This window comes from Prionailurus bengalensis, chromosome D2, assembly GCF_016509475.1.
Source record: "Prionailurus bengalensis isolate Pbe53 chromosome D2, Fcat_Pben_1.1_paternal_pri, whole genome shotgun sequence".
NCBI classification, from domain to species: Eukaryota; Metazoa; Chordata; class Mammalia; order Carnivora; family Felidae; genus Prionailurus; species Prionailurus bengalensis.
Genome location: NC_057351.1, coordinates 16,947,423 through 16,966,099, shown reverse-complemented (window position 1 = coordinate 16,966,099; position 18,677 = coordinate 16,947,423). Strand labels below are relative to the sequence as shown.

Below are 18,677 nucleotides of genomic sequence, written 5' to 3'. Positions count from 1 at the left end.
CTCCCAGCTGGCCTGCCCACACGGCCCCTCCTCTCCCATCAGACTGTTAGAGGTCCTTAACGGATGTTCATGTCGGGAAGTCTAATTATTATTTTTTTTTTTAATTTTTTTTAATGTTTATTTTTTGAGAGAGAGAGAGAAAGAGAGAGACAGAGCTCAAGAGGGGAAGGGCCAGAGAAAGAGGGAGACACAGAATCCAAAGCAGGCTCCAGGCTCTGAGCTGTCAGCACAGAGCCCGATGCGGGGCTCGACCTCATGAACCGCGAGATCATGACCTGAGCCCAAGTTGGTTACTTAACCGACTGAGCCACCCAGGCGCCCTGGGAAGTGTAATTATTAATATCATAGGGGTGTTTTCCACACACGAAATCTTTCTTCATAGAATGAGTTGAGGTATTTATGGAAAGTTCCAAGACCTGCAAAAAATGATGATCCCCTTCTGTATTTATTTCCTAGACTTCCTCGGAATGAAAATGGTCAGTGAGCTGCTGCGGATGTCGGGTGCCTTTTTCATGCGACGCACCTTTGGTGGCAATAAACTTTACTGGGCCGTGTTCTCTGAATACGTGAAAACCATGCTACGGGTAAATGCAGATAATTCCCGAGTACTTTCAAGCTGTATTTCCTTTTCACTCGAGCTTGCTGGAGGAGCTTAAATTCTTCCCTCCCGAACGCTCAGCCTCTCGTCCCACTGCAGGAACGCACGTGACCTCCGCAGCCTGTGTGACCTGCGGCCCTCTCGCCCGTGCTTTGCCCCTGCGCCCTGCGCGTGCACAGTGTTGGTTCCAAAGGCTGGACGTGGGGGGTCGGGAGCCTGGGGGAAGGAATGAAAAGAAGGGCACCTGTTGGGATGAGCATTGGGTGGTTGTATGGAGGCAATCTGACGATAAATTATATTTAATAATTATGTTTAATAATTATATTTTAAAATCATATTTAATAATATATATTACATATATATATAATATATAAATAAATGGTTTGGGTATGGGGGAGAAAGCATTTCTCACTCTGAGACTAGGCAATGGGTTTTGTGTTTTGTTTTGTTTGTTTCTGTTTTCTCTTTAAAGAATGGTTATGCTCCTGTTGAATTTTTCCTCGAAGGGACAAGAAGTCGCTCTGCCAAGACACTGACTCCAAAATTTGGTAGGTCCTTTAGAGATTGAAGGAAGAATACAAATCCAGAAGATGTGGTGTGGTCACAGCTACTGGATACAGCTTGGCACTTTTTTTTTTTTTTTTTTTTTTTGGCAAGATATTCTTTCTTTTTTAAGCCTAACTGTTTAAGTTGTAACTGTTTCTATTTATGGGCTTAATGTCTATTGTGCACTTCAGGGTCTTCCTGTTTGTGTCCCCTTGTTTACTCCACTTTTCAATACATCTGGAAAACCCTGTCTCCCTGTTTACAGGTCTTCTGAATATTGTGATGGAACCATTTTTTAAAAGAGAAGTTTTTGATACGTACCTTGTTCCAATTAGCATCAGTTACGACAAGATATTGGAAGAAACTCTTTATGCGTATGAGCTTCTGGGGGTGCCTAAGCCAAAGGAGTCTACAACTGTGCGTAAATTTAGGACAACCAAACTTTTATTTGAATTTGATTTTACTTGAATTCAGAGAAAATGCTCATTTATACACCAACTCCTTTCTGAACTTACTCCTGTTTATCCCCATTTCCCCTGTCATGATGCCACTAGGGATTGTTGAAAGCCAGGAAGATTCTCTCTGAAAATTTTGGAAATATCCACGTGTACTTCGGAGACCCTGTGTCACTTCGATCTCTGGCAGCTGGAAGGATGAGTCGGAGCCCGTATAACTTGATTCCAAGGTGCAAGACCTGTGTTTTCATAACCGACATAGAGATTAGGATGAAAATCTGGAAGGGTAGTTGTGATTCTTGAGTTGACCCCTTCTAGGACTGCAACTTAGTTATCCGAGATGACGTATCAGAGGAGCAGAAAGCTTCGATTAAAGAATTACGTTTGCAGGATACGTGTGTCAAGTAGGCAAGGTCAGTGCTCATTCTCAGGGGAGCCAGTGCCCTACCGCCTACGCTACACCACAGTGTGCAGTGCGCTGCCCGTACTGCGTGTGTGGGAATCGTTGAGCACTATTGGTAGGTCGGCCAAAGTGTGGTTAATCCTAGAAAGGATTATGTGGTCAGAATGAATGGCGGTGAGTCCCAGTCCTCAAGAAGGTTATAGTTTTGGGGCGCCCGTGTGGCTCAGTTTGTAGAGCACGCTACTCTTGATTTTGGCTCAGATCGTGGTCCCTGGGCCATGGGATCAAGCCCCACTGTCGGGCTCTGCACTGAGCGTGGAGCCTGCTTGGCATTCTCGCTCTGTTCTTCCCCCTTCCCCTCTGCCCCTCTCCCCCACTCTCGCATGCTCTCCCTCTCTCTCTCTCTCTCTCTCTCTCTCTCTCAAGTAATTTTTTAAAAACAGGTTATTGTCTTATGGGCACAGAAATGTATTAGGTTCTTTCAGGTTGCAGGTGCAGATACACCTTTGGATTTTCTTAATTTAGAGAAATACACATGGGGAAGTAAGGGAGACAGAAACCACCTGCTCAGACAGGCTTCACACGACCACATCATCATTCATCATTCATCCGTAGCGCCAGTGGTTCCGCAGCAGCTGGAGTGCCTCACTGGCGGCCTCGCCGGCGATCAAGCAGATGGTAGCTTTATGCTGCCACAGGCTCCATGCTATAGATCTCGGATACGTAGGACGGGGTGCCCTCACTGGCTCTAGCTTTCCCATTAAGCCACCTTACGGTGTGGACACTCTCAGGTCCTGTGCCTGTCCCTGCTTCAGCCTGTTCTGTATCGGTTCCTGATATCGGATGCCAAGGTTGGTGATCCATGCCTGAAGAATCTGTCAGGCGAGGATCGTGAGCTTCTCAGCAGAGCGGCGTAGCAGTCAGGCAAGCTGTGTAGCCCATCCAGGGCAGGCACGAGCGGTTACCACGTAAGCTGGTGTGTTCTGTGAGAGAGGTGTTCAAAGGGCAGCGAGCGAATTCTGAGAGGGCAGAGTAGTTCAGTCCACTGGGGGAGGCATCAGGTTTCACAGAGGAAGTGATACATCCTAGTTATAAAACAACAGAAGTTGTTTTGCCTGGAACCAGGAAGAATAGGACTGTGTCCCCCTGAGTGTATTTTATCACCTCTCAAGAGCATACCGTAGAGACAGAGGGACAGATGACACCACAGTGAAAGTATATTCTTGCACTGTGACCTGAGAGAATTGGGTTGGCAGAAAGAATGAGAAGCCTTCTAAAGGGTCTGCCTTCTCCCGTTCCCCTCCCCCACCATTCACATCAATGTGGGTAGCAAAACTGTAATTTGTTGTTCCCTGTTCTTTCTTATAGGTATATCCCTCAGAAACAGTCAGAGGACATGCATGCCTTTGTCACTGAAGTTGCCTATAAAATGCAGCTTCTGCAAATTCAAAACCTGGTTCTGAGCCCGTGGGCCCTCATGGCTGCTGTTCTGCTTCAGAACCGGCCTTCCATGGACTTTGACGCTCTGGTGGAGAAGACTTTATGGCTGAAAAGCTTAACCCAGGCCTTCGGGGGGTTTCTCACCTGGCCCGGTACGTATGTGAGATGTATGTGAGGAGCGTGCTTGCTTTTTGTTTCTTAATTTGGAAAAGCTGTCACCTAGACATGAAACACCTACACAGGACACCGAGCAAAGCTTTGCTCAGAGAGAAAGAAAACTTTTTTTTTAAGTTTATTTATTTGAGAGCGAGAGAGAGCAAGCAGGGGAGGGGCAGAGAGAGGGGGAGAGAGAGAATCTCAAGCCGGCTCCACAGGCTCAGCACAGAGCCCTATGAGGGACTTGAACTCACAAACTGTGAGATCATGACCTGAGCCGAATCAAGAGTCGATGCTTAACTGACTGAGCCACCCAGGCGCCCCAGACAGAAAGAAAACGTCATTTGTTTTTATCACTGGGGGACACTGAATACAGTATGTTGATTATTTGAGAACAATTGCTTACGTGTCACTTCTTCCTATGAGACTCTGGGTATGTTAATTAAAATGCTGCCTCCTTGGCACCTAGCAGGGTGGAGAGTGGATGAATCTTCTTTCCTCCGCATATTCCTCCCTCCGTACCCACTTCTTGTTATTTTTATTTTTTCAAAGTTTTTTGTTTTTTTTTTTTTTTTACTAAAATACAGTTAGCGTCACGTGTTTTGTTTCAGGTGTGCAGCCTTGATTGGACAGTTCTACGCATTACTCACTGCTCACCGTGGTCAGTGTAATACACCCACCTCGTTTTAAACCACATTAGATTTGCAGCCCATTCGATTCACCCCATCAAAAGGACCAAAGGGCCAGTCTCGTGGACCTTTATACGATTCTCAGAAAATGACAACTTTGTAAAGCCCTCATTGGCGTTATAAACACTTTGCCGGGAGTTTGGGACGTGTGTGCCAAGTGTTAGCTTTAGCTGTTTCCAATCTCTTTGAGTCAAAATTGCAGAGACCACAGATGGAAATGTAATCCGTTCATAGCTCCCCACTGGTCACTCATTAAACCTCTTGAGTGCCTGGTGGGTGCTGGGAACTACCCAGAGGCCGGAGAGAACAAGGCGCAACCCCTGTGTGGGACGTCCTCCTGGCGTGTGGAAGGCAGGGGTGGGGCATCTAGTGAAGCGGGGCCAGCGAAACACACACAAAGAACTTTGAATGGACCGCAGAACGTTGCTGAGACCCCTGTGTAGGGAAGGGCCACGCTCGGGGAAGGTTTCATAGAAATGACTTTTGAACCGATCTTGATGGAAAAGCAGGAGCCATTCTGGAAGACGAGCGGGCAAGGGATTGCTAACGTAGGGATTGGGAAACGTGAAATGGTGCAACAGCACCGCATCACGGTGATGCTGGCCTGCAGGTGGGTGGGTGAGCTTACAGTGTTGGCTCTGGGAGACGGATGATGGAAGGTAAAGATGTGGACACAGGCTGGATTAGCTGGGCCTGCTGCCTGGGGGATCTGGACTGGAAGCTGTAGTTTACGGGACTCAATTGCAGATTTTTTTTTTAAGTTTATTTATTTTTTTATGTTTATTTATTTTGGAGAGAGAAAGCGTGGGAAAGGGGCAGAGAGAGAGGGAGACAGGATCGGAAGCAAGCTCTGACAAGCTCTGTGCTGACAGCAGAGAGCCGAATGCGGGGCTCAAGCTCACGAACCGTGAGATATCACCTGAGCCGAAATCGGACACTTAACTGACTAAGCTACCTGGTCGCCCCTTAATTTATCTTTGAGAGAGAGAGAGAGAGAGAGAGAGAGAGAGAGAGAGAATCCCAAGCAGACTCCATGCTGTCAGCACAGAGCCCGATGTAGGGCTTGAACCCACGAACCGTGAGATCACGACCTGAGCTGAAATCAAGAGCTGGGCACTTAACCAACTGTGCCACCCAGGCACCCCACAGTCGAGGATTTTAAGCAGGGAAACATGACTGCAAACAACTGTAGAAAACAACCAGTGTCCGTTTTCAAGCTGGGCCACACGAATGGGAAGGGAAGGAGCCTGAACAAGGCAATGGCAGAGCTGAGGTAGGGCTATGAGGTGTTTAGGCAGAACTGCCAGCAGAAGTGGCCATCGCCTTGAATAGTGGTCACCAGTAGGGAAACAAAGATGAGTCAGACACATGTTCCCGTGGGCGGCAAAGGACACGTTGAGTGTGATTCAGGTAGAAAATCCTGAGAAAAGCGTAGGTAAAGTGCTGACTCCTACTTGGCCCAGGAGCATGTGAAAACCTAGGCACCTGTCTTTGCAAGCGTTTTTGTTTTCTCAAGATGGAAGAAGTAGGCCAGTCTGTAGCTAAGAGTATCTATTCAGCAACTAAAATAACTTAAGTTATTATAGAGTGAGAGTCGGTTGGTATCTAAGTAACAGTAATAGAGTGATTAAATATGATTTCTGATTCAGAATGTGGTACATCCGTTCAGTTCCTTTTTTCTTCCTTACTCCACTTACCACGTATTCTAAGCATTCTCCTATCAAGTGGTCTTCATGATACATGTATCATTATGCCATGTCATATTGTATCGTGTATATAGCATTACCATATGTCATTACCTTGAGCAAGCGGAGGCAAGACACGTGCATCTAGAGCAATGTGATCGAGTCCAGAAGGAAACCCCACACCCCTCAGTTGTCTCTTCCGCAAAGCATTAGCAGACTTTGCCCAGCTTGACCAGTGTGCCTGGCTACATACCCGGCAACCAGCTCTTTGGCTCAGGGAAACAGTAAAATGATTTCCCTTGCCAAGAATGTTGGTTAAATATCACCATCTCTTCCTTACGCTTCTGTAATACTAACTTCTTGGCCTTCTCTAGGCCAGCATGGTGTCAGGTGGTAAGTTACCAGCATCTGTTAGGGGCTCAGTTCTTTAGTTTTCTTCGATGTGAAAAAACCAGAAAACCTCCTCAGGGTCTGCCTGTGCCCAGGGAAGCCTGGTGCTAGGGGAGTGCCTCTGGGTTTACCCTTTGTTCACCAGCAAAGCTGCAAAGCAATATTCTTGCCATCTTGGAATTAATTGGTCTAAGCAAGTGGTGTGTGTGTGTGTGTGTGAGAGAGAGAGAGAGTGAAGTATGTTTTCATCATGAGCCTTCTTATCTTAGTATTTTGCGAATTCACATGCATGTGATTTTCTTATCCTGTAACTTGCTGTTACAAAACTCTGGATACCCTTGGTTCCTGAGGAAGTGTTGGTTTTTAGACTGGGAATTGATATGCATTTCAGAGTGGCTGACAATTTAGGGGTAGATAAGAAAGTGCATTAAATGTCCTCAGAGTTTATACTGCTTTTGGAAAATATCCTTCACAGGGGACCTGGCTGGCTCAATGGGAACAGCATGTGACACTTGATCTCAGGATTGTGAGTTTGAGCCCGATGTTGGGCATAGAGATTACTTAAAAAAGAAAGAGAGAAAGAAATAGGTATCTTTCATGTAGGGTATCATTACTTCAGTTGGTAGAGCCTAAAACCAGAACCTGGTGCTTGAAAGTAAATCTGTCAGGTCCCTACCGTTGATGCATGCACTGGCCTAAGACTCCCAGCAGGGAACCCATCCCATTTCTTTGCTGCCTGAACGCATTGTCTTTGTGTGTAGATAATGAAGCTGCTGAAGAAGTTATCCAGTCCAGCCTTCTTCTGCATTCCAACATCGCCAGCCTTGTCAAAGACCAGGTGGTTCTGAACGTGGACTCCGGAGACTCAGAAGTGGTCCATGGGCTTCTCTTCCAGCATATCACTCTCCTCATGTGCTCAGCTTACAGGAACCAGTTGCTCAACATTTTTGTCCGCCCTTCCTTAGTAGCCATGGCACTGCACATGACACCCGGGTTGCGGAAAGGTAACTTTCGGGAATGTGGTCTTGAACTTTAGAAGAGACCTGGCCGTTCAGCTCCGTATATAGGGAGCAGCATTTGAAGCCTTATCACGCTCAGCCACATGTGTGCGTCCCAGACACCATCAAAGGGGCCCTGTGTACTCGGAAGAAGCTAGGCTTGTTCCCTAAATACATGGCCATCCACTTAACATTTGGGAGTTGAAAGGGACCTAAGAAATCATCTAACCTGAACCTCTCCATTTATAAGTAAGGGAAGTGAGGCCTGGAAAGGTACCTAATCACCTAAGGAAGGTTCTGGGACTAGAGCACGGCTGTCCATGTCCCGGTCAGCATGGGCACAACAATCCAGCAGCGCAGGAGTGCTTACTAGATACCCAGTAACGTCCCAGTGGCGATGAGGAGTGTAAACAATGAATAAAACCGGTTTTGTCCACCGGAACCTGTAGTCGAGGTCAGGGGTTTTCTACCCAGGCTATGCTGGAATTACTAAGGGCGAGCCCTGTTCTGATTCAGTGGGTCTGGACTGTGGCCCACACATTGCTGTGCTTGTTTTTGTTTTTCAAAACTCCAAAGATAGAATTATCGGTGCCAACCATAGACCTTTAGCATTGGAATGAACCTCAAGGGTCCTGTGTCCATGCCCTCATTTTGTGGATGGGGAAATGGCCCTGGAGAGAAGTCAGACAATTTAGTTCAAGACCCAGGAAACTCAAATCTTGATCTGAGGTTTCTTACATTGAAATTCATTCACAACTAAGGATCACATGCATGGTCTTCTAGAGTGTTGGGGACACCCTGAAATTGGAGGCAACATTTCCTGTCCATGCGTCTGTATATTCTTCTAATGAGAAGTTCATAGCATATGTCAGAAAAATGAAGAAGGCTCTGTGGTTGATGGGCGAGGTAGACCTACGTGTCTGGAGAATCCGTATTTTCTACTGTGTGTCTTCTAGTGCTAAAAATATAGTAAAGACAGCCGGAAATATGAATAGAGAAGGGACTGAAGTAAGTCATTGCTTTCCTTCTCTACTAAGGAACCATGGGCAGGGGAAAGTGAAGGACCCTAGCGTCCAAGAAATGTGGCATCTCGTTCATCACCAAACTGACTGGTTTGAGGCCTAGTTGTGATTAAGATTCAACTATTGAAACTGCTAAACTATAGTTTGTTCTGTACGTAAAATTTGGATTGGTTATAACTTCCTTTGGGGGCCCTAATTCTTGTCCCTGGCTTTGAATAACATGCCTTTGAAGCAGTGCATTTTGGAAAGTCGTGGACTTCTTGGTACTCCCTTCAAAAGCAGTGTTGTAATTTGATGTAATTAATTTATTTCCAGAGGATGTCTACGGTTGCTTTCGCTTCCTGGTCAGTGTTTTTTCAGATGAGTTCATCTTCCTTCCAGGAAACACAGTCAAGGTAAATCCTTACAGCCGAAGAGCCCAAGTGTGTTCACAGTGTGAGTTCTGGAAATGGTAGGCTTGTATCCACGAGTGTGACCTCCCTTTCTCCAAGGCTTCATTTGGCAGAATTAAAGAGACACTTGGACACTCACAGCTCAGCAAGCTCTGTTTTGGTTCTTGGTCAAGTTTAATCAGTAATGTAGGGCTTATTTGGTGAGAAGAGAGTCTTTCTTTCAACCTTCAGTGCAGCCACTGTAAATAAATCAACACCGTTTTGTTAAAAATTTACCAACCAGCAGGGGCACCTGGGTGGTTTGGTTCATTAAGCGTCCAACTCTTGGTTTAGGCTCAGGTGATGATCTTGCAGTTTCGTGAGTTTGAACCCCATGTTGGGCTCCGTGCTGGCAAGCATGGAGCCTGCTTGGAATTCTATGTCTCCTTTCTCTCTGCCCCTCCCCCACTCGCTCTGCCTGGCTCTCTGGCTCTCTCTCTCTCAAAATAAGTAAATAAACTTAAAACAAAATTTACCGACTGCCACACATTTTCCCGTTAACAACTTGTTGGAATGTGCCGGGCCTCTTGCTTTGAGATTGGCGAGCAGTAGTGTTACCCAGTGGTATAGACAGCTCATGAGGAATCGGGCTCCCAGATTCCTGGTAGTTTGCTGGCCCGCTGGTTTGCCGCGGCGGGCGGTGTACCAGGATGGCAAGTAGTTAGGTTTCTGTACGCTGTGCCAGGGAGCACAGGTTTTCCTCAGTTGAAAATGAGGGCAGCAGATTTTGAGCATAAGCATAACCCCACATATTTTGAGGCCCTGCTGTATGTCCTTCCTGTTGGAATGTAAGGAGTGTGGCCATGCAGAGTGAGAAAATCCATCCCCCGGGTCATGATTTCTAAGGCTTATGAATCTTCTGTGTGTTTGCTGTTTGAGGTTCTGCATTTTGTGTGTTAGCACACACGCTTCTCTGGCTGCTAACAGCCAGAACCTTCCGGAAGGGTTGTGGAATTAACTGGTGTTCTCTCAGTGTCCCCGTTAACCTAAATTAGTGGATGCACTCTGTCTTCTCCTCTTCCTTCCCAGGACTTTGAAGAAGGCTGTTACCTGCTCTGTAAAAGTGAGACAATACAAGTGACAACAAGGGACATCCTAGTTACCCCGAAAGGAAATCCTGTCTTAGAATTTTTAATAGGCCTCTTTAAACCTTTTGTGGAATCTTATCAGGTATGTAACTCTTAGGAAGTTCTGCTTCATCCTCCCGTATCCGGTATAACTAAGATCCCCCCAGCCTGTACTTCCTTCTGGTCCCAAGGGCAAGTGTCTCCCCCAGGTGAATGGTGGAACGGTAGGGAGATTGATCAATAGGGTGAAAGATTCACCTCTCAGGTGATTCACCCTCTCAGACCCCAGAGGGTAGCAGCTTTATGACGCCACATAACTACACTTACACCCAAGCACTGTCATGCTGTATCTTAACAGCTGTTTTCGTAGCACGTAGCAAGGTGTTTGATACATCATAGGCGCACAGTAAATGCAAGATTTGAATGATACAGAAAGTCATTTCTATCAGAATTTCTACACAGAAATTATTTCTATCACTAAAGGCTGATGTTGGAAGGGAAAGGAAAGGTTGGGGTGCAAGTATCAGAAAGAGTGTGTCAGAGCTCTAGGAGTGCTTCGAGAGGGGGAGGGTCTATATGCCCGGCAGGAACTGTGCCAGGATTCAAAGGGAGAAGGGGAGTTTGCAGTGGAAGCTCTCAAGGGACTGTACATACTTGCAAGAAGAAGGCTCTGTTTCTGAGCTCTGTGCACCGGTTAGAGGCACCCAGGACTGACCTCCTGGCAGAGCGGCGCTCTGGCCTATGAAATAGTTCTTGTACAAAGTCTGGCACTTAGTAGATAAATGATAAATGCTCCTTCTATCTCAAAGCACCTTTCTGTGCTAGAAGCCATCAGCATTTGGGGCCTATTAGGTGTTTTTAGAGAAAAAACAGTTGCAAAACTTTCGGTCCTCTCTTCCTAAGCAGTGTAAGATCTGTTAAGCTGATGGTGATTCACTTAATTTGCAACCCCTCAAAGTGAGAAATTGTATTTTAATAAATGTCAATACTATTTCAAACTCTTTTTTCTAACTATAAGCAGTGATACGAGCTCAAGAGGGACCCAAGAATTCTGTGGCTTTTCTGTGCCCAAACCTTGGAGGGCATTTATTCTGCTCTTACATAAAGTATCTTTCTGTGACGAGGGGCACTATCACGTTACTGGCTGTCCTATTGTATTTGGCTGCCTTTTTCTCTTTCTGTTAAAACCAGATAATTTGCAAATACCTCTTGTACGAAGAAGAAGACTACTTCACCGAGAAACAGTACTTGGATGGAGTTAGAAAATTCACCAGTGGGCTTCTTGATCAAGGTCAGTCACACCCCTGCGGGTGGTGATTTCCTGTGGTTGAAAACAAGAAGTGGTCCACTCACTTCTTTCTCTGTCCCAGGTGCCTCGCAGTGTTACGACGTATTGTCTTCCGATGTACAGAAAAATGCCTTAGCAGCTTTTGTGAGGCTAGGTGTGGTAGAGAAGAAGAAAGTGTAAGTACTGCGTGGGACCGCATGGGTGCTGAAGGGGCGGCGACGGCTAATGACAATTAAGCCCCAAATCCAGACAAAGTCGTAGAAATAGATGATCTATAAACATTATACCGTACCTCCCTCACCCATCTGCTGATGGGTCACGTCAGTATGAGTTACTGTGCAAATTTTATGTGGATATGAATAAAAATGATACTGAGGCAAAAAAAGTGTTTTAGGCCAGCAGTTTGGCTTTGACCTAATATTGAAATGTATAGATTAATTATAAGAAAGATTTTGGGGGAGCACAGTAGAGTGTGTGTGCATGTATACACTTGTATATGCCCACGTGCAATACCTAAATACATCCGTGTATGTGCAGATCGTTAGATGTTTCCTCTTCTGAGTGAATGAAGGTAAGAGCAGTCAAGCTTAGGGACGGCTGGCTGGCTCAGTCGGTGGAACATTCAACTTTTGATCTCAGGGTCGTGAGTTCGAGCCCCACACTGGGTGTACAGATTACTACTAAAAAATAAAATAAACTTGAAAACAAAAGAAAAGTAGTCTTACTGTATAAATAATGAACATTGACTGTATAAATAATGAACATTCCCCCCACCCAAGTTTATGCGATAAGAGTTTTTTGCATTTTCTTCCCCTAGAAATAGTCACAGTGTATTTAATGTGAATGAACCTGCCACGACAAAATTAGAAGAAATGCTTGGTAAGTACAGTTTAGTGACATATGTGGTTTCACATTGTATTTATCACCATGCAGTAAAACAAGAAAATATACTGTGGCACCAGAAACTTCATCAAAATGAACAACAGTAGAGTTTTAATATAAAGAGAACTATTTATATTATCTAGGTTTTTCCAAAGGGAAGTGAGGACAAAGTGCAGAGAACACACAGCAAGCATAAAATGGGCAGTCTCCTCACAACATAACAACTATCAGCTTCTAGGGACGCCTGGCTGGCTCAGTAGGTGGAGCGTGCAATTCTTGATCTCAGAGTTTGAGTTTGAGCCCCACACCAGGTGTAGAGATTACTTGAAAACCAAACCTTTAAAAGAAATTATGTGGGGCAGCTGAGTGGCTCGGTTAATTGTCCGACTCTTGATCTCAGCTCAGATCTTAATCTTAGGGCTCATGAGTTCAAGCCCCACATGGAGCCTACTTAAAATTTTTTTCATTAAATTAAAAAATTATCGGCCTCAGGGACACCTGGGTGACTCGGTTGAGCGTCCAACTTCAGCTCAGATCATTATCTCCTGGTTCGTGAGTTCAAGCCCCGCATTGGGCTCGCTGCTGTGAACATAGAGCCCACTTTGGATCCTCTGTCTCCCTCTCTATGTCCCTCCCCTGCTCATGCTCTCTCTCTCTAAAATAAATACACATTAAAAAAAAAAATTACCAGCTTCTAGCATAACTAATCAGGGTCTGAGATCTGGACCCTTCACATCCAGTCTTATTGGACATGGAGAAAATACCTCTCATCTGAGTCCTTGGATTCATTTTCTCCCTGTCTACTCTTGGATCCCTTCTTTCCCCGGTAAAGGGTTGGGGTCAGTGTTCACAGCATATAGACTTTCTGAACTCAGAATAGGGGCCGATAGCACCTCCTTGGGAGAATAATCCAGCCTTACTCTTCTCCAGATGCCATTGGCTTATCAACAAATAATCCAGTCCAGAAAGGCAGGGTCATTTGTTTATGGTATGCAAAGAGATCTAAAGGTCAGAGGAGATAGCAAACATTTCTCATAGGAATGATGGGATAGTTTTAGAAGGGGAGAGTGTTAGCATCTGAAAAAAAATACTTGTCTGCTGATTATATTGAATAAGCACTACATCGTTGAGTGGATATTCTTACAAGTAGCAGTTTTGTTACCCCTACATGAAATTCAGTACATTTGTCAAACCTACATGAAAGAGCTTTAGGCAGTTGTCCGCCAGGATGAAGGGAAAACCAGGACGGGGCGTGTGGCTGACAGAGAAGGGTTGAAGAGAAAGGGTAGACGGACAAAGGAATGGTTGACATAAATAGTGAAGGTGGGAATGCTAGTTTCTTGCTGAAGAAAATATGAATGATGAAATCCCAGTCTTCTGTCATATTATGTCTGCAATCTCAGAACATGCAATCTTTTAGTTTGGTAAGAGGTGCGTATAACCAAAACAAACCCTAAATAAAACCCTCATTCAGTGAGGATGACAGAATGGATTTCTTAATCATGGATGGCAAATGTAATGTGGGTGTGGATGTACTACAACATAGGAGGCTGGAAGTTCAGAAAGCAGACTGGGTTCTAATCCTGGCTCTGGGCCTGGCCAGTGGGATGGGGGTGGGAGTAGAGCAGGGGAGGGGCTGCTGCTTCCCCTGCGGACAGGCAGGTGTCTCCATCGGGGCTTTGTCAGCCTGTGAAACCACACAGGTGTCAGGCTTAAACAGCTGTATGGGGATGGGCAAACTCAAGGTCATTTCATGAGCTGGTTTTTTTTCCTTAGGTTGTAAGATACCCCTAGGAAAGCCGGCAACTGCAAAACTTTAATAATTGCCAAACAGTTATGCGAAATGTGGTCACATAATTGCTGTCATCTGAGGACTCTTATTCCAGCAAGCAGTGATGTGAAGGAAGAGAGTCATCTGCTCGTGCTTCACGAGACGTGAGAGCCATGGGCTCGGCAGAGAGGAAGAGGTAGCCGGTGTAAGCAATCAGTGTAACTCTCTCCACCGTGACGGTTCAAAAGGCATCTGTGTCCGACTCTGTGTGTGTTTTAAAATAAAACAGTCTTTTGGAAACATGTTTGGAAAAACAAAGCCCAGCTCCTATTTCACTAACTTGTTACATGTATTATACATTTACACCGACTCGTTGAATTGCAGTGTGACATCAGCACGAAAGGCGGTGGCTGTCGGAAGTGGCACACCTATATTTCCTGTGGCTTCCTTCACCTCACGTGGCGTCAAACAAGTACCAGTTTGACAGAGGTGTGTGATAAATCAGCCAGCTTACATGAAAGCTTGCCACCCAGGGGCCTTAAGCAATAAAGCTGCATTGGAGAAAGTATGTGCAACAAAGAGACGTTATGTGATTGATCATAAATAGGCTTAAGAATCCAGGAGAAGAGTTCGAAATAAGATGGGTGACACCAAAAACTGTGACAGCCAGCCACCACTGGGAGTGGCATTTAAGCTAAGAATTAAGATGAGTGCCAGCCCTCCAAGTGTGGGATTGGGGGGACAGAGCGGGGACAGAGGAGCAGAGTGTGCTGAGAGAAGGGTGATCACAGTGTTCTGGGGTTAGTTCTGGAGAACCCGAAAGGCCAACGTGGCTGAAACCACAGTCGTGGGCAGCGGAATTAAAAAGAAAGGCAGGTGTATTAGTCTGCTTAGGCTGCCATAACGAAATACCAGATTGGGTGGTTTAAACAGCAGAAATCCGTTTTCTGACAGTTCTGGAGGCTGAAAGTCCCAAGATCAAGGTGCCAACAAGGTAGGTTTCATTCCAAGGCCTCTCTTCTGGGCTTGTCGGAGGCCACCATGTTGCTGTGAGCGCACACGGTGGTCCTGCCCTCGTTATTCTGTGTAGCCCCAATGACTTCCCAAAGGCTCCCTCTCCACAGTCACGTTTGGGAGAGTTTGGGCTTCAGCATCAGAATTCAGGGCTCACAGTTCAGTCCACAGCAGCAGGGTTAACACATGGGGACTGAGGGACTCTCATAAGACATTTGAACTGGAACGTAAGTGCCATGGAAAATGTTGGAAGGTTTCGGCATGTGGTGCCAGGACTTGCTGTATCCAGATTCCTGGAACGTGCATTTGTTTTGCAGAGGCCAGGCGGTTTCTGCTGCACGTGCAGATTGTGGAGAGCTGCTGTGCTGGTCCACACGTTGGTGGCAGAGGGGCCCTCTGTGTGGCTCTGCTTGTATGGAAAGCCAGAGATTTATGTGTGTTGACAACAAGAAGTCAATTAAACAGTGTTCCTGGCAAAGGATTTCGTGGCATGCCAGCTAGACGGGGATAAAAAGCTGACCATCCAGGGAGAGTGAGTTCAAAGCAGCTGGCAACCTGGGACCCTGGCCAATTCCTCCCGAGTAGATGTGCCTTCGAAAGAGTCCCCATACAGCCGATTTGGGTGGTTTGGTTTTCTCCATGACAGTCGTGCTATGCATATAAATGTTGAAAACTGAGTAAGACGACTTGTTTACATTTAACACGTTTCAGGTCTGGGGGCAAAGCCTGGGGTTCTGGGCACAGGTGGCGACGGACTTGTCTCCTGGCCAGCTCTGACATCCGAGCCAGCAAATAAGCAGATAAAGAGAGGGGCAGGAAGAGGGGCGGGGGTGGCCAAAACCAAACGAGGCTTTGCAGCAGAGGCTCTGCTCCCCTAAAACCCCCTGGGATCACCCAGGCAAACCTAAAGTTTGGGGGAATAGCGTGCTCCCTATGCTAACGTACTTTCAAAGCATGCTATCCTACCCTACATGTGCTCCTTTACACACACGTGGTTTCAGACCACACTGCTGTGCCTACACCCTTCCACTCCATCCCATCTATAAATCCTGAAGCTGCCACTGCTTTGAAGTGGGTAGAAAGGCCCCTAGCATGTGGCTTTCCAAGTCTGCTATCCCAAGACAATGTCGCAGCTGAGAATGCAGGGTCTGGAACCCAACCGGGTTTGAAATCCAACGCTGCCATCTGCTAGCCCTGTGTTCTTGTAGGATTTACTTATACTCAAAGCCTCAGCTTCCTTATCCATCAACTAGGGATGATGATCCCTCTTGGGCTGTGAGAAACGGGAATGCTGGGGGGCTCAGTCAGTGGAGCATGGGACTCTTGATCTCGGGGTCATGAGTTCAAGCCCCATGTTGGGTGCAGAGCTTACTTCAAAAAGCAAAAAGAAATTTCTAAAATTTCTAAGGAACTTACCAAACTCAACCCCCAAAAAACAATCCAGTGAAGAAATGGACAAAAGACATGAATAGACACTTTTCCAAAGAAGACATCCAGATGGCTAACAGACACATGAAAAAATGCTCAACATCACTCATCATCTGGGAAATACAAATCAAAACCACAATGAGATACCACCTCACACCCGTCAGAATGCTAACATTAACAACTCGGGCAACAACAGATGTTGGCGAGGATGCAGAGAGAGAGGATCTCTTTTGCACTGCTGGTGGGAATGCAAACCGGTGCAGCCACTCTGGAAAACAGTATGGAAACAGTATTAAAAAGCAGAACTACCCTGTGACCCAGCAATTGCAGTGCTAGGAATTTACCCAAAGGATACAGGAGTGCTGTTTCAAAGGGGCACATGCACCCCAATGTTTATAGCAGCGCTATCGACAATAGCCAAAGTATGGAAAGAGCCCAAATGTCCATTAACTGGTGAATAGATAAAGAAGATGTGGTATATATATACAATGGAGTATTACTCGGCAATCAAAAAGAATGAAATCTTGCCATTTGCAACTACATGGATGGAACTGGAGAGTATTATGCTAAGTGAAATAAGTCAGAGAAAGACAAATATCATATGACTTCACTCCTATGTGGTATTTAGATACAAAATGGATGAACATAAGGAAAGGGAGGCAAAAATAATATAAAAACAGGGAGGGAGACAAAACATAAGAGACTCTTAGATATAGAGAACAAACAGGGTTGCTGGAGGGGTTGTGGGTGGGGAAATGGGCTAACTGGGTAAGGGGCACTAAGGAAGACACTTGTTGGGATGAGCACTGGGTGTTATAAGTAGGGGATGAATCACTGGAACTTCCTCCTGAAATCATTATTGCACTATATGCCAACTAACTTGGATGTAAATTTAAAAATTTTTTTAAAAAGAAATAGAAATGCCGGTAGCATATTTGAAACAGTCTTTGGCAATAAGTGTAATCTTATTACACTTCTACTTATCTTTATCTTATCTATCTACTTATTATCTTCTACTACTACTGACAGGGACAAACCCTAGTTGGCTTCTCAAAGAAGATGAGATTGGATGCTTTCAGGTGGTTTCTGTGGCTGCAGATGCATGTGCCTCAGCCCAGCTGCTCAGCCCAACAGCATCATGCTGTGTGCTGCCCCAGTACCTCATCCACAGACACCTGTCATGTTCCAAGTTCAGCTGAGCGGTGCTGGAAATCACAACTTTTCCCTACATCTCTTCTTCCATTAATAGAATGGGAACATTCAATGTAGGGTAGAAAGTAGATTTTGATGTATTGTTTGACTTTGTTCATTCCTTTCCTTTCTTTCTTTCTCTCTTTCTTTCTCTCTTTCTTTCTTTCTTTCTTTCTTTCTTTCTTTCTTTCTTTCTTTCTTTCTTTCTTTTTTTCTAAGTTACCAACTCTGACAGAAGCACAAATCTCCCATCGACAAATTCAAACATCTAGGCAGCTGAGTGGCTCAGTCGGTTGAGCATCGATTTGATTTCAGCTCAGGTTGTGATCTCACGGTCCGTAGGATCGAGCTCTGCTTCAGGCTCTGCACCGACAGCATGGAACCTGCTTGGGATTCTCTCTCTCTCCACATTTCCCCACCATGCACGCACATGTGCACTCTCTCATAATAATAAATAGGCTTAAAAAAATAGATTCAAGCATCATTTTTTTCTAGAGCCATCTCTGGACCTGCTGCACAGCTGTCAACCTGGGATTTCCCTTCACTGTTCTCTTGACAATTCCCTTCACTTTTCTGTGGTGGATTCCCCTCTTTGGGGTCACATTTATTCCCTTTTGTTTATCAATTCTAGTGAAGCCTATCTTCCAGCTGTAGGAGGGATTAATGTTGTAGACATCACCTTGTCTTTTTTCCATCCACAGTTGTCTAACAATTTAGCTGGGTATAGAAATTCTAGTTTAGAAATAATTTTCTACGAAAATTTTGAAAAGCGTATTTCTCCATTGTCTTCTAGTTTCTAAAGTTATTTTTCTCTGAAGTCAAAAGAACATTCTGATTCCTGAATACAAACTATTTGCCTTCTCAGGAAGTTTTTAGGATCTGTTTTTTATACTTTCTGAAATTTCAGGTGATGTGCTTTGTTGTGTTTTATGTTTTGTTTTGTTTTTGTGGCTTAGACAAATTTATGATCTTACAGTTGCCAAGGTCAGAAATCTGAAAGGAGTCTTGCTAGGATAAAATCAAGGTGTCCCCTTGATCCAGAGGCTCTAGTAGGAGAATCAGTATCCTTGCCTCTCCCAGCTCCTAGAGGCTCCCTTCATTCCTTGGCTTGGGGCTTCTTCAAATCCAGCAATGTCAGGTGGAGGCCTCATTCTACATCCTTTTGTTTTTTCTCTTCCATATTCCTCTTCCACTTTTTTTTTTGAGATATAACTGACATTACA

General features: G+C 45.3%; 1 protein-coding gene across 2 annotated transcripts in view; it reads left to right on the top strand.

Annotated features, from left to right (window-relative positions):
* Positions 1-14,139, top strand: part of GNPAT (glyceronephosphate O-acyltransferase) — a 33,022-nt gene extending 18,883 nt beyond the window's left edge. For both annotated transcript variants that reach the window (XM_043596314.1, XM_043596315.1), the window contains exons 5-16: positions 457-584; positions 1,071-1,146; positions 1,410-1,561; positions 1,699-1,829; positions 3,371-3,594; positions 7,124-7,366; positions 8,698-8,777; positions 9,843-9,983; positions 11,072-11,171; positions 11,251-11,344; positions 11,986-12,047; positions 13,827-14,139. In XM_043596314.1, coding sequence (XP_043452249.1) covers positions 457-584; positions 1,071-1,146; positions 1,410-1,561; positions 1,699-1,829; positions 3,371-3,594; positions 7,124-7,366; positions 8,698-8,777; positions 9,843-9,983; positions 11,072-11,171; positions 11,251-11,344; positions 11,986-12,047; positions 13,827-13,870 — 1,475 coding nt within the window. In that variant the 3' untranslated portion in view covers positions 13,871-14,139. The remainder of the gene's footprint in view (positions 1-456; positions 585-1,070; positions 1,147-1,409; positions 1,562-1,698; positions 1,830-3,370; positions 3,595-7,123; positions 7,367-8,697; positions 8,778-9,842; positions 9,984-11,071; positions 11,172-11,250; positions 11,345-11,985; positions 12,048-13,826) is intronic.
* Positions 14,140-18,677: the final 4,538 nt, after the last annotated feature.